Source organism: Bombina bombina, chromosome 6 (genome assembly GCF_027579735.1).
Source record: "Bombina bombina isolate aBomBom1 chromosome 6, aBomBom1.pri, whole genome shotgun sequence".
NCBI classification, from domain to species: Eukaryota; Metazoa; Chordata; class Amphibia; order Anura; family Bombinatoridae; genus Bombina; species Bombina bombina.
The window spans coordinates 273697908-273713689 of NC_069504.1; the positions used below are offsets into that span (position 1 = coordinate 273697908).

At 36.9% G+C, this 15782-nt stretch overlaps 1 protein-coding gene across 3 annotated transcripts in view; it reads right to left on the reverse strand.

The window, feature by feature from the left end:
- Positions 1 to 8622, reverse strand: part of LOC128662856 (adipocyte plasma membrane-associated protein) — a 284431-nt gene extending 275809 nt beyond the window's left edge. For all 3 annotated transcript variants that reach the window (XM_053716861.1, XM_053716862.1, XM_053716860.1), the window contains exon 1: positions 8465 to 8622. In XM_053716861.1, coding sequence (XP_053572836.1) covers positions 8465 to 8466 — 2 coding nt within the window. In that variant the 5' untranslated portion in view covers positions 8467 to 8622. The remainder of the gene's footprint in view (positions 1 to 8464) is intronic.
- Positions 8623 to 15782: the final 7160 nt, after the last annotated feature.

The following is a 15782-nucleotide window of genomic DNA, read 5'->3' on the forward strand; positions in this document are numbered from 1 at the left end:
AACTCGTTGTAAATTATCACAAGGGCGGGGACTTTTACAAGACAAAGAAAGCTGAGTTTTAAAGGGACAGACTAGGCCAAAATAAACTTTCATGATTCAGATAGAGCATGTAATTTTAAACAGTTTTCCAATTTACTTTTATGACCAATTTTGCTTTGTTCTCTTGGTATTCTTAGTTGAAAGCTTAACCTAGGAGGTTCATATGCTAATTTCTTAGATCTTGAAGGCCACCTCTTTTCAGAATGCATTTTAACAGTTTTTCCCCACTAGAGGGTGTTAGTTCACATATTTCATATAGATAACACTGTGCTCGTGCACGTGAAGTTATCTGGGAGCAGGCACTGATTGGCTAGACTGCAAGTCTGTCAAAAGAACTGAAATAAAGGGGCAGTTTGCAGAGGTAGTAAGGTTAGGGAACCAAAAGGGGATTTGTGACATTAAAGTCAAGTGTAGAATTATACACTAGATAAATCAAATAGCAAATATATTTACATTACACTTTTATTAACAAATATGCTTGAAACAGACGTTACCAGAAGGGGGGAGATAAAGTGAATCCAGGGTTAAGCAACCTCTGAACTAATTGTAAGTATACATTACAAAATCTAGAAAACCCCCACCGGTAATTAGACAAGTAAAATAGGGATGTTTATAGAAGGCTAATGAAGAATGGGATAGTTCACTTCCATAATTCAAATAGATAATAGCCAAATTCTATAGCACCCAAAATTAAAATAAGGGCTTGTGGACAGGGTGTGGCGTGTCTAATCAAATAATCACACAGGGTAGGGAAGTTAGCAAAAAGGTAGTTTCATACGCAAAAGGTAGGTACATTCAAACAGGCATACAAATGCTCAAGCTATGCGCTCAAAGGCGTCCTCCTACCTGCGTACTGCTCTGATTTAACAGAGTCAGCCGATTTCTAGCTAAAATCCCTATCAGATAGAGCTAGCTCACATACAATAAAGTTTGTAGAAAACTTCTCATATACACGATGGAGGTATTATGTTCAATACAAACTGTCAACATTTATTCCTCTAGGTTAAGTTCAAGTAGATACATTTAAATCAAAGTCAAAGATTACTGTGTAGCTTATAGCATAATAGCATATAAAGCTTAACAAAAATGTTGCTGCTTGTTAACCTGGCATTAAAGCGTACTCCTAAATAACAGTTTTTAGTATATCAGCATCCCCCCTATAATTGCAAGTAAAGTGCAGGGTTATAGCGGTATTGAGCTATAGCGGTATTAGGTTTAAAAGCCGCTAATGTTAATTTAAGGTATGTGACCAGTTCAGTTAGACCACGCTTGTTCCACCCAAGGCCACGCCCACCGACGCGTTTCCGTCACAGAACGTGACTTCGTCAGGGCATAGGGCCAGCCCAGCATTAGGTACGAGAAGTTATAGTAATCCGTTGTCATGGCAACTTTAAAAATCATTAGATACGGAGGTGTAAGACTCCGCTGTGGCCTCATTCAATCATATTACATATACTCTGTACTAAGTATGTATTATGCCTTAAATAAATTGCTCATTTTTAAAAGAATTTATTAGAACGAAGAGGAACATATAAATTTATCATTTTATTGACACTGACCGCTCTTATATAAAGGTATAATGTGCATCAATACGTATACAAGTATCGTGGGGGAATGTTATATTCCCTAGTATCTTAAAAATATTGGGAGAGGTATGTAATGCTTATAAAGCATATCATTCAGTATTGCATACGGTATTACAGAATTCCTAGGTGAAGTATACTGGTAATTAGTATGATGTGCTAATGGAAAAGATATACATATAAGATTTCTTAATGTGGGTCAATTGTAGTTGTTCATAATAACCTATCTGAAAGGTCAAACTGAGTTAGTTATTACCACCTATATATATAAATAAGGGGATAACCTATCAAGTAAATACATGTTAGAGAAACAGATACTTATTTGCTAGAACACAGGGCTATTTTAAATATGAAATTATCATTATGTATAAAAGTTATTATTAGTTTAGTTAGAATCAACTAATTAAATTCAGTTAGATATTGTTTCAAAATTATAAATCTGCATCCTCTTAATTTGCTTTATATTGGGAAAGTAAACTAAGTTTATTCATGACCCTAGACAGAAATAGTATGTAATTAATCATCATAAATCCACAATAAGATGTATATCATGAACCATAATCTATAAGAAGCATTTGTATGATATTGCTTCATTTAGTCCCCTAGGTGAGGTGGATTTTAATTCATGAATCCATCTACACTCTTTCTGTAGTAACATTTTGTTAATGTCGCCCCTTCTCCCTTTTAATTTTATTTGTTCGATTGCACAAAAATAGATTTCATATTTGTGTCCCTGATGTTCATTGTTCATGTGTTGTGCTACAGGAACATTTCTGTTCCATTTGATGTCACCTATGTGTTCTAGCACTCTAGTTCGTAGCTCTCTTGAGGTCTCACCCACATAGATTTTTGGGCATTTGCACATTGCGATATATATGACTTGCTTAGATCTACAATTTAGAAAGTCTTTAATTTCATACTATTTGTTTGTGTCAGGGTGTATGAAGGTTTTTGTGGGGGTCATGTTCTTACAGGCTTGGCATCTTCCACATTTGTAGAAGCCTTTGGTTTCTCTCAACCAAGTTCTTGGTATGTCTTTTGAGTAATGACTCTCCATAAGTATGTCTTTAAGGTTTTTGGACCTTCTATATGTAATATTGGGTTTTTCAGATATTACTTCTTTAAGGTCATCGTCTTCCTGAATAACATGCCAATGTCTTTGGATGATATTCTTTATACAGACATTTTTATCATTGTATGTTCCAATAATTCTTATATGTTGTTGTTCATTTATTGGTTGTGCAATAGCTTGGTTGCTGGTTTCCAGTAGTGTAGTTCTATTTAGTAATTTAGCTCTTTGATAGGACTTTTTAAGGCATCTGCCTGGGTACCCCCTTTCTTTAAACCTTCTTTGTAGTTCCCTTGCTTCTCTCTCAAAATCTAGTTCTGTGCTGCAGTTTCGTCTGGCTCTTAGATATTGGCCAAACGGAATGCCCATTTTTAATTTCTTTGGGTGATAGCTCTCCCATTTGAGGAGACTGTTAGTAGCTGTCTCTTTTCTATATAGTTTTGTGTTCAGCGTGCCATCAATCTCTTTTCTAATCTCTAGATCAAGAAATGAAATTTTGTTTGAATCTATACTTGAAGTGTACCTCATTCCATCTTTGTTATTATTCAGCCAAATCATGAAATTTTCAAAGTCATTTTTGGTGCCTGTCCATAGGATTAGAACATCATCAATGTATCTAATGTATAAGTCCATATATTGCATATATGGGTTAGTATCTTCATTAAGTATACTTTTGTTCTCAATCCACCCAAGGAACAAATTGGCATACGTAGGAGCACAGCAAGTGCCCATTGCTGTGCCCCTTTTCTGTAAATAGATTTTCTTATTAAATAAGAAATAGTTATGTCTTAACACATAGTCTAGTAAATCAATGATGAAGTCATCTTCATCATTTTGGATTGGATTTACTGTTCTCAAAAAGAAACTGACAGCTTCCAAGCCCAAATTATGGGATATATTAGAATATAGACTTTCAACGTCAATACTGGCCAGCATAGTGTTATCACTGACTATCACGTCGGCCAAACATTTTAAGACATCTTTAGTATCTTGTACATGAGATGTAAGGGTGTGTACAAAGTGTCTTAGTTTTTTTGTCTAGAAAAATGCTAGCATTTTCAGTGATACAGCCATTACCGGAGACTATGGGTCTACCGGGTGGATTTGTCATATTCTTATGAACCTTAGGAAGGCTGTAGAAGGTGGCTATTCTTGGAAACATGTTGAACATAAACTGATGTTCAGCTTTTGTAATTACCCTTTCTTGTAGACCTCTATCCAAAAGGGATCTCAACTCCCCTTTAAAAGCATCAGTTGGATCACGTATCAGGACTTTATAATTTTCTGTGTTACTCAAAATGTTTGTACAAATTTGTTCATATTGAGAATTGCTCATAAGGACCATATTACCCCCCTTATCTGCATTTTTTATGGTAATCGCCTTATTGTTTTGTAATTTCTGGAGAGCTTTACGTTCTTTGTAGCTCAAGTTTTTCTGTACTTTACTCCTTTTATTTATCTCCTCTATTTCTGTTGTGACTAGGGAGACAAATTTATCAATAGATGGATATTTAGAAATTGCTGGCATGAAATTACTTTTGGGTTTCACTATACTTGCTTTCCTTGTTTCTGGAGTATCTGTGTTTTCATTAAGTAATGATAGCATTAAATTGACCATTTCATGGTCCTCTTGTTCTATGCCCATATCAATCAAGGAATTTGTGTTAGCATTTTTGTGTAACTTATGTAGTGCAAGTTTTCTAGCGAACAAATGTATGTCCTTGATCCAATTGAATGTGTCATGATGTTGGATGGGTACAAAAGTAAGTCCTTTTGATAATAGTGTGTGATGTTCTTTTTCTAATTGGGTTTCAGTTAGATTGATAATTTGTAAATTATCCATAACTACTTCTGTTTTGTGGTGGATTTTGATTTGTTTGGTTGCCTCGTTCTTGTAGTTCTCTTTGGTGGGAAAAGATCTTTCTCTAAAAAAATACGTGTAATTGATGGTTCTGTTAAGGCGACACTGGTTGTAGGTGTTTGTGTTAATTCCTCATCAGAGGGTTCTGAATCTGTAGTGGAATTATCAGAGGTAACATTTTTATTATTGGTGAGTCTAGATTCTTGTGTTTTTCTGAAATTACTACGCCTCTGATTGCCTTTATAGATATTCCCTTTTTGGTGGTCAGACCAATCTCTTTGTAGTTTCCTATTTTTGGTCTCACTAAGTTCTTCCTTGAGCTTGTCTATATGGAATTTAAGTTTTATATCTAGAGCCTCAAAATCTTTATGCGTAGTAAATTTATTTGTTTGTATTTTTGCCTCATCTATTAATTTGGTTAATTCATCATATTGTTTTCTTTCAAACTCTAGTGTTAATTTCATTAGATCTAGAGAGCACTGTGTCAAAATTTCCTGCCACCTAAACACAAAATTTTCATCTGAGATGTGAAAAGCAGGTGCTAGCTGAATCCTTAGACCTCTAGGGATTAGTTTATTCTTAACATAATTTTCTAAGCTGAAAATTTCCCAGAAAGATTTCACTTGTTTTTTCATAATCTTAGCAATGTTTTTAAAGGCTTCTTCTATGTTTGTAGCATTTGGACAAACATTACCAACATTTAGAGTAAATACTCTTTCTGCTTCTTGTTTCCACTGATCAAAATCTATGGAGGAGGATAGATAGCCGGCCATCACTATCTAAACTCTAACCACTTATGTCCCAAATTCGTAAGTGTGAATTGAATCACTAGGTATGAAATAGTAAGGTTAGGGAACCAAAAGGGGATTTGTGACATTAAAGTCAAGTGTAGAATTATACACTAGATAAATCAAATAGCAAATATATTTACATTACACTTTTATTAACAAATATGCTTGAAACAGACGTTACCAGAAGGGGGGGAGATAAAGTGAATCCAGGGTTAAGCAACCTCTGAACTAATTGTAAGTATACATTACAAAATCTAGAAAAACCCCACCGGTAATTAGACAAGTAAAATAGGGATGTTTATAGAAGGCTAATGAAGAATGGGATAGGTCACTTCCATAATTCAAATAGATAATAGCCAAATTCTATAGCACCCAATATTAAAATAAGGGCTTGTGGACAGGGTGTGGCGTGTCTAATCAAATAATCACACAGGGTAGGGAAGTTAGCAAAAAGGTAGTTTCATACGCAAAAGGTAGGTACATTCAAACAGGCATACAAATGCTCAAGCTATGCGATCAAAGGCGTCCTCCTACCTTTTAGTATATCAGCATCCTAATTATAGGGGGGATGCTGATATACTAAAAACTGTTATTTAGGAGTACGCTTTAATGCCAGGTTAACAAGCAGCAACATTTTTGTTAAGCTTTATATGCTATTATGCTATAAGCTACACAGTAATCTTTGACTTTGATTTAAATGTATCTACTTGAACTTAACCTAGAGGAATAAATGTTGACAGTTTGTATTGAACATAATACCTCCATCGTGTATATGAGAAGTTTTCTACAAACTTTATTGTATGTGAGCTAGCTCTATCTGATAGGGATTTTAGCTAGAAATCGGCTGACTCTGTTAAATCAGAGCAGTACGCAGGTAGGAGGACGCCTTTGAGCGCATAGCTTGAGCATTTGTATGCCTGTTTGAATGTACCTACCTTTTGCGTATGAAACTACCTTTTTGCTAACTTCCCTACCCTGTGTGATTATTTGATTAGACACGCCACACCCTGTCCACAAGCCCTTATTTTAATTTTGGGTGCTATAGAATTTGGCTATTATCTATTTGAATTATGGAAGTGACCTATCCCATTCTTCATTAGCCTTCTATAAACATCCCTATTTTACTTGTCTAATTACCGGTGGGGGTTTTCTAGATTTTGTAATGTATACTTACAATTAGTTCAGAGGTTGCTTAACCCTGGATTCACTTTATCTCCCCCTTCTGGTAACGTCTGTTTCAAGCATATTTGTTAATAAAAGTGTAATGTAAATATATTTGCTATTTGGCAGTTTGCAGAGGCTTAGATACAAGATAATCACAGAGGTTAAAAGTATATTATTATAACTGTGTTGGTTATGCAAAACTGGGGAATGGGTAATAAAGGGATTATCTTTTAAAACAATAAAAATTCTGGTGTAGACTGTCCCTTTAAGTTGATATTATAGGTACTTTTAGTTAGAACTCCCTGGGACTCAAACAACTAACATCACGGAAGGAAGTTCTCCCATATACAGACCACTGGAACTTTGGTAATAAGTGTATGGTTTGTTTATATTCTGTCCCAAGTTATTTTTAAAAATTGTAACTTCGCACCTGTATGTTATTTTGGAATGTTTTTATAATTTTGCACTGTGTAACCTGTATTAAAGGGACATTAAACACTATATGTTAGATAAAATGATGCATTCAAAGAAAAGATTAGTTTGAGAATAACATGTAGGTTTAGTTTTTAAAGTTTCATTAGCTGTTTAAATATTGACAAAATAAGTCTAAAGTTTTAGTGTCTATAAACAATGGGAGCTGTCATGTTGTAATTTAGGTTACATTCTCTGCTGTGGCCAATTAGAAAGAGTTATAAATAGGTCAATAGAGTGTGCAGCCAATGGCTGTGTGCAATATAACAGTGTTCTGTACTTCAATTTCTAACAGGTACTGAAAAGCTCAAAATTTCAGAATGGAATTACAAGAAAGGGGGACAAAATAAACAATTAAAGTATATTGCAGAGGTTATATATATATAATTTTATAATTTTATTTATTATCTATTACCTTGCATTTTAGCCAATTAGTGCTGTGTTGTGCTGACTCTTAAATAACTCCATAGCATTAAGAACAATGCTATCTATATGGCCCACATGTAGATGTATTTTTACAATTATATTAGTTGTTTAAATATAAAAAAGAAGGGCACATGTTTAGTTTCTATAAAGTAATAGGCGCAGCCATGTTTGAACTAGTTTTCTATTTATCTCTGCTCTGTGCAGACAAAGCTGTGGGGAGATATTTTTTAAATTATCACATGTTCCACAAAGCCTTGTTTGGACAGTCTCTTTTATTGCCTGCTTTACGTCCCGAATTGTCTTCAGAAAGGCACTCTGTGCCTGGCATAAACATGGCAGCACTCATTACTATATAGAAACTCTGTGCAATTTAGAAAACCAACACTTTAGTTAAATTACTGGAAAGGGGAATAAAATATACAATGAAACTATATTACAAAGTGTTGTTGTTTTTAGCTACACATAATTAAACATGGTATATTATATTACACTCTCATGCTCTCTAATATCCATTTGAAGGTACAAACACATTGCCCCATTGGCCTTTAAAGGTAAAAAGAACTCCCTGCAAATAGATAGAGCACTTGCAGATTTGATACGATACCAAGAGCATAACATGAAATGTATTCAGAACAGGACACACATATTTTCTACTTCTTTTTTTTTTTTTACAGTAACTCCATAAAAACAAATTCTTCGTTATATAATATGTACATTATTTCACTAAATAATACATCCTTCACTTTCACCAAAAGCTTGTTTAGTTATCCCGAGAACTACATATGTTCGCGGGTACATGAAATAGTGAAAGTAGATCTCGGGTTAACCAAACAATATCCAACCTGTGGGGGGGACCTAATATAAATAAGATAGAAAAGTTGGTGCTGGTTTTCGGCTAATGCGCTTCCCTTGCTGTTACATCACGGCTAGAGAGCAACCTGTTCCAGCCGCTACTTGCTGCCAGTGTACTACAATAATTCATGGATTGCGGATGTATTTTTGGAAATGCAAATCCCTCCCAGTGAGAGCAATACCCGCAAAGTTTCATGCCCCTGCTTACATAGTTCCGGGGAGCCGCGGGGTCACGGGAGGCCAATCGGTGCAGAGGGCTTATCTTCCTGATAATGTTGGATTAAACCTTGGAAAAGAAACTCGCTGTCTTGATTGCATTATTGCCAACTTGCGGGCATCAGCTGCACCCCAGCTGGGGGGCGGGGAGGAGCTTCTGCTGCGGGGTCATCCAACGGTCACAGGCTGCCCTGGGAGCATGGGGAACTGAGCATACTGCAGACGGACTGTACTCCACATTCAACATGCAGAGGATTTTAACATAGCACACAGAGCCTGACAAGCATCACACCCTGAACACTCTGTGTCTGGCATACGCAGCTCCAGGGAACAATCAGAGCCTGGCATACACAGCTCCTGTGGATACTCAAAGCCTGGCATACACAGCTCCTGGGAATACTCAAAGCCTGGCATACACAGCTCCTGGGGATACTCAAAGCCTGGCATACACAACTCCTGGGGATACTCAAAGCCTGGCATACACAGCTCCTGGGGATACTCAAAGCCTGACATACACAGCATCCAGGGGACACTCAGAGCCTGGAATGCACAGCTCCAGGGGGGAAACAATCTTGGCATACACAGCACCCAGGGGACACTCTGTGCCTGGCATATACAGTTCCAGGGGACACTCTGTGCCTGGCATATATAGCTTCAGGGGACACTTAGAGTCGGGCATACACAGCACCCAGGGGACACTTAGAGCCAGGAATACACAGCACCCAGGGGACACTTAGAACCTGGCATACACAGCACCCAGGGGACACTTAGAGCCTGGCATACACAGCACCCAGGGGCACTCAGAGCCTGGCATGCACAGCACCCAGGGGACACACAGAACTTGGTATACACAGCTCAAGGGGAAACACAGAGTTTAGTATACACAGCACCCAGGGGGGGCATAGAGCTTGGTATACACAGCACCCAAGGGACACACAAAGCTTGGTATATACAGCACCCAGGGGATACGAAGGGTTGGATATACACAGCACCCAGGGGACACTCAGAGCCTGGCATACACAGCACCCGGGGGGCGCAGAGCTTGATATACACAGCACCCGGGGGGCGCAGAGCTTGATATACACAGCACCCGGAGGGCGCAGAGCTTGATATACACAGCACCCGGGGGGCGCAGAGCTTGATATACACAGCACCCGGGGGGCGCAGAGCTTGATATACACAGCACCCGGGGGGTGCAGAGCTTGATATACACAGCACCCAGGGGACACACAGAACTTGGTATACACAGCTCCAAGGGACACACAGAGCCTGGCATACACAGCACCCAGGGGCACGCAGAGTTTAGTATACACAGCACCCAGGGGGATATAGAGCTTGGTATACACAGCACCCAAGGGACACACAGAGCTTATTATATACAGCACCCAGGGGACACGAAGAGCTGGGCATACACAGCACCCAGGAGACACTTAAATCACTTTAATTTGGTACCCAGAGCCTGTTATGCACAGCTAACAGAGACACGCAGAGCACTTCTATCTAACATACAGGGCTTGACATACATACACAGAACCTGGTAACATAACAATGCAAAAAGCCTGGCATACACAACACCTAAAGACAAACAGAGCTCCTTTGTTTACTACCCAGAGCCTGACATGATCAATTACTGCTTGGCATAAACATCTTTGCTACACAATACTAAGAGTCTGACATGCTTAAAGTGCCATAAAACATGTTGAGATCTGTGCATATCCTAAAAGTGAAGCTTGGTCCTGGGAATGACAAAAGAGGGAAGAGGCGCTCTGGTGCAGATAAACCCAATAATGAGTGAGATTTCCAATAAAAGAGAAATACTAATACTCACAAAGGTGATTGCACTTCCAGTGCAATAATCCACAAGCCGAAACTTCTGAGCCGTTCGGCTGACTCTTTCTCTCCCGGTATGCTCCCGGCAACAATCAGGCCCCGGTATGCTCCCGGCGACAATCTGGCCCCTAAGAGAAATAAAGCATAGAACACCTTTGGTGCAGATAACCCTGACCAATATGGAACTACTATCAGAGGGTAGATGTGAATACTCACAAACGTGTGTGCACAATCAGTGCAATATCGAGCGGACCGAAACTTTATAAAGCCGTTCGGCTGACTTCCGAAAGAAATGTGGCTATTGCTCTCACAAGTCCAGTGGAAAAGAACAGTTCAAAGCAAGGTAGAACAATATAAAAACTTTTATTAAAATACTTAAAACTTCGCTACGCGTTTCTCGGCTGCTCGCCGTTTCATCAGGCTCATAAATTTAGTGAACTACCTTGCTGTCTTAAAAAGGCTGAATTAACCAATGGGGATAGTTTGTGTATTACACACCCACCGTAACTCCCCCACCAATGGAAATGGTTTAAATGTTGCACACCCACCATAACATGTGTATTGATTGATTAGGTGCTACACCTCTTGCAAAAACTTTATAACTAACAAAGTTGTATCTCAGCTGTCGATAACATACTATTACAGATATCAATATACATATTCGTGACAACATCGAACAACATATTGCGGGTAAACATAAAGACTCAACTTATATCTGATGCACGACGTGTGCGCAATGATCTAAATATTATACATAATATGTACAAATAAATGTCCTATAAATTCTAGGTTTCAGGGGATTAACCCTTCCTTATATAAGTATATGATCTGTGTACATAATACCCTCGCTGTGTTATTGATATGACACTTACATACATGATGCCGTATATCATGCATCATACATGTATAGTTACTGCTTGTTAACATAATACATAAAGATAGTGATTAAATATTATGACATTCGTTGTAAATGCAATAAATCTCAATGTATTTCTAAGTATTTTGGATATATCTATATATCATATTATACTCTGTCTTCTATCCCAGATGTTTGTTTAGAATGCTTGGAACTGGTATCCTCAAATACACATATATATTTTGAATCACATATATATATACCAAATATATGTAGTCTTTTCCAAAGCCAATACGGCTCAGAAGAGTAAATATAAATATAAAAACATCACTACACACGATTTGGGTTAAGACCAAGGAATTTGAATTCCAATACTCAAGTTATAGAAATAGGAACTATCCCAATCATAATGGGATCTATCTACAACAGTAATAAAATAAAGGTATATAAAAGATTCCGCTTTAGATTTCACAATCCTCGTACACACACTTTTTCACACTCTATAATAGGTGTTTATACAAACCTTGTTCTACCAATTTTTTCTATTTAACACAACGTTAGACCACACAGACATTTCACCCTTCACTCCAAAACTTTAGACATTTACAAGCACAGCTACACTAATTAATTGTTGCATTACAGTTTCTCAACACTACCCATTTCTAGTTATAATTATCACCAGTAGCATCTTTATATTCGAATTAATCAGTATTCCCCTTAGATAAATGCTACTTATAGATTCACCACATTAAGGGCACATACACTAATATCCCTATAACATTAAGGGCACATACACTAATATCCCTATAACCATGATTCACATTAGCACTACATCTGGGATATATCCTCCTCGATATATCATCACGTAGAGGAAACACATATGGTATAGGTATTATAGGAACTGTATTATTACAAGGTTACTAATGCCACTATAAATTTATTTAAAAACACTAAGGGTTCGAAACCGTAATTTGGGATTATATAGAATGTTTAGATTCAAATAATAGAATGTTATTATCTCTTAAACCAAATTGGACAATATCCAAAATACTTAGAAATACATTGAGATTTATTGCATTTACAACGAATGTCATAATATTTAATCACTATCTTTATGTATTATGTTAACAAGCAGTAACTATACATGTATGATGCATGATATACGGCATCATGTATGTAAGTGTCATATCAATAACACAGCGAGGGTATTATGTACACAGATCATATACTTATATAAGGAAGGGTTAATCCCCTGAAACCTAGAATTTATAGGACATTTATTTGTACATATTATGTATAATATTTAGATCATTGCGCACACGTCGTGCATCAGATATAAGTTGAGTCTTTATGTTTACCCGCAATATGTTGTTCGATGTTGTCACGAATATGTATATATTGATATCTGTAATAGTATGTTATCGACAGCTGAGATACAACTTTGTTAGTTATAAAGTTTTTGCAAGAGGTGTAGCACCTAATCAATCAATACACATGTTATGGTGGGTGTGCAACATTTAAACCATTTCCATTGGTGGGGGAGTTACGGTGGGTGTGTAATACACAAACTATCCCCATTGGTTAATTCAGCCTTTTTAAGACAGCAAGGTAGTTCACTAAATTTATGAGCCTGATGAAACGGCGAGCAGCCGAGAAACGCGTAGCGAAGTTTTAAGTATTTTAATAAAAGTTTTTATATTGTTCTACCTTGCTTTGAACTGTTCTTTTCCACTGGACTTGTGAGAGCAATAGCCACATTTCTTTCGGAAGTCAGCCGAACGGCTTTATAAAGTTTCGGTCCGCTCGATATTGCACTGATTGTGCACACACGTTTGTGAGTATTCACATCTACCCTCTGATAGTAGTTCCATATTGGTCAGGGTTATCTGCACCAAAGGTGTTCTATGCTTTATTTCTCTTAGGGGCCAGATTGTCGCCGGGAGCATACCGGGGCCTGATTGTTGCCGGGAGCATACCGGGAGAGAAAGAGTCAGCCGAACGGCTCAGAAGTTTCGGCTTGTGGATTATTGCACTGGAAGTGCAATCACCTTTGTGAGTATTAGTATTTCTCTTTTATTGGAAATCTCACTCATTATTGGGTTTATCTGCACCAGAGCGCCTCTTCCCTCTTTTGTCATTCCCAGGACCAAGCTTCATTTCTACGTATACTTTGGAGAGAGCTGCTGATTCTTGGGGCTATCTACACTATATAATTTCTTAAGAATTGTGGGACTTTTCAGTACACTGAATATACATGGACTTTTCTTTTTCTATATATCAATACAGAGGAATCCAATAAGTATTTATTATATTTCATTTGTTGATCATTTTTTTTATATATATATATATAATTTTAGTGTTGTATTTTTGTTTTATATTATATATTCTTTACAGGAAATAATAGAAAATATCATAATTATAAACTTTCACTTTAAGAATAGCATTGAATAGGCGCACCTCTCTTTTCCTAAAAACACACTTTGGTTAGTGCTGTTTTTTTTTTTTTTTTTTTTTTTTTTTTTCTCATAACATATCCTAAAAGGGCTAATTAAAGGGACAGTCAAGTCCAAAAAAAACGTTCATGATTTAAATAGGGCATGTCATTTTAAACAACTTTCCCATTTACTTTTATCACCAATTTTGCTTTGTTCTCTTGGTATTCTGAGTTGAAAGCTAAACCTAGGAGGTTCATATACTAATTTCTTAGACCTTGAAGACTGCCTCTAATCTGAATTCATTTTGACCACTAGAGGGCATTAGTTCATGTGTTTCATATAGATAACATTGAGCACATGCACGTGAAGTGACCTAGGAGTGAGCACTGATTGGCTAAAATGCAAGTCTGTCAAAAGAACTAAAATAAAGGGGGCAGTCAGCAGGAGCTTAGATACAAGGTAATTACAGAGGTAAAACATGTATTATTATAACAGTTTCAGGTATATAAAACTGGGGAATGGGTAATAAATGGATTATCTTTCTTTATAAACAACAAAAATCTTGGTGTTGACTGTCCCGTTAAGTAAAAATAGTTTGCATAAAAAAAATTGCTTGCAAGTATTTTAAAATAATTTTCAAAAATAAGCAAAATGACTTACATAGCCATGCTGTCTGAAGTTGTCTGATCCAGCCCCCCCCCCTTATCAGTGTTTTTAGCGTCAGAAACACAAACATATTTCACAGCAGCTTATTTGCTTCTAGGCATGCTCCAGCAGATAATCACTGTGTATTTCTGCACAAAGCAATGGTAGATATAGATACAAAAGAATAAACCAGCACACACTTGGAGCAGGGTGCAAAACTGTAGCAGGTTACCGCACAACCCCTGAAAGACATCCAAAAGAACAGCAGCACTCCAAATGGTAAATCTTTATCACAAATTTATTGCAGCATCAGCAAAATAACAGCAGCAACGTTTCGGACTACATGTCCTTATTCATGCTATGCATACATCATTTCCTTTCTACCTTATAAACCCTCAGTGAACACCCCCCCCCCCGTACTAATTAACCAATTACATATACCACATATTTGTATACATTTGTTAATACAATGTGTGATCACCAATTACAGACACATTAAAATAAACTTACAGATATTAGAGAAATTATCACATATCAAGGAATATTTTTCATAAAAATACTGAAAGATCATAATCTTTATTCATACCCAATGGCATTAAACAAAAATGGAAAATCCAAAAGGATTCTCTCTGTTTCAAATATTGCTCTCTATTGTCCCCCCGTCTAAAAAGGGAAAACATGTTTTATTATTTGAAACCTTAACTGTCTCATACTGTGGCCTGCCTACATAAAGTGTGTAGCTACAGGGGGTTTGATATTTTGTCTTCTGATATTAGATTTATGTTCAGTTATTCTATCTCGCACCCTGCGGGTCGTTTCTCCGATGTAAATAAGCCCACATAGGCATTTTAACAGATAAATAAAATAATCCGTGTTACATGTAAAATAGCCTTTAATCAAAAATGTATGGCCTGTCTGAGGATGTACAAAAACAGATTCTTGATCATGCTATTACAATGGGAGCAACCTAGGCAGGGATAACAGCCAGATTTTTTTTCCGATATATAACCCTGCTTTTTCTTATTTACAGAGCCAATATCGGCTTTAACAAGAACATCTCTCAAATTGGTGCCCCTTTTATACGTAGGCATTGAAAAATCCTGAAACTCCAAAATATTTGGATTGCAATGTTTCAATATGTACCAATGTCTACGAATATTTTTTTAAATCTGAAAACTCATTTCATTATACTTAGATACAAATACTAGCCTCTGATTTTGTTTTCTTTCAGTTTACTCTGTTTCTGGGTTTAAGCAACACTTCGAACATTCTAAATTTATTTTTCAATCAATTCTCCACTTTATCCTCTCTCCGGAAAGAGATTTTCCATTTCTCTGTGTCTTTGTTCCCTTCTTTTGTCATCTGACACTATGCGGCAAACCCGCATCAGCTGACTCTTAGGCAGAGAATTCTTTAAGGACAGAGGATGGGCACTACTGGCCATCAAAATATCTTTCTTTTTTTTTTTTTAAATCAGCTTTATGGAGTGATCGAAATCAGAGTACAATTATTGCAAATAGAAAAAGAAAGTTACAGAGGTATGC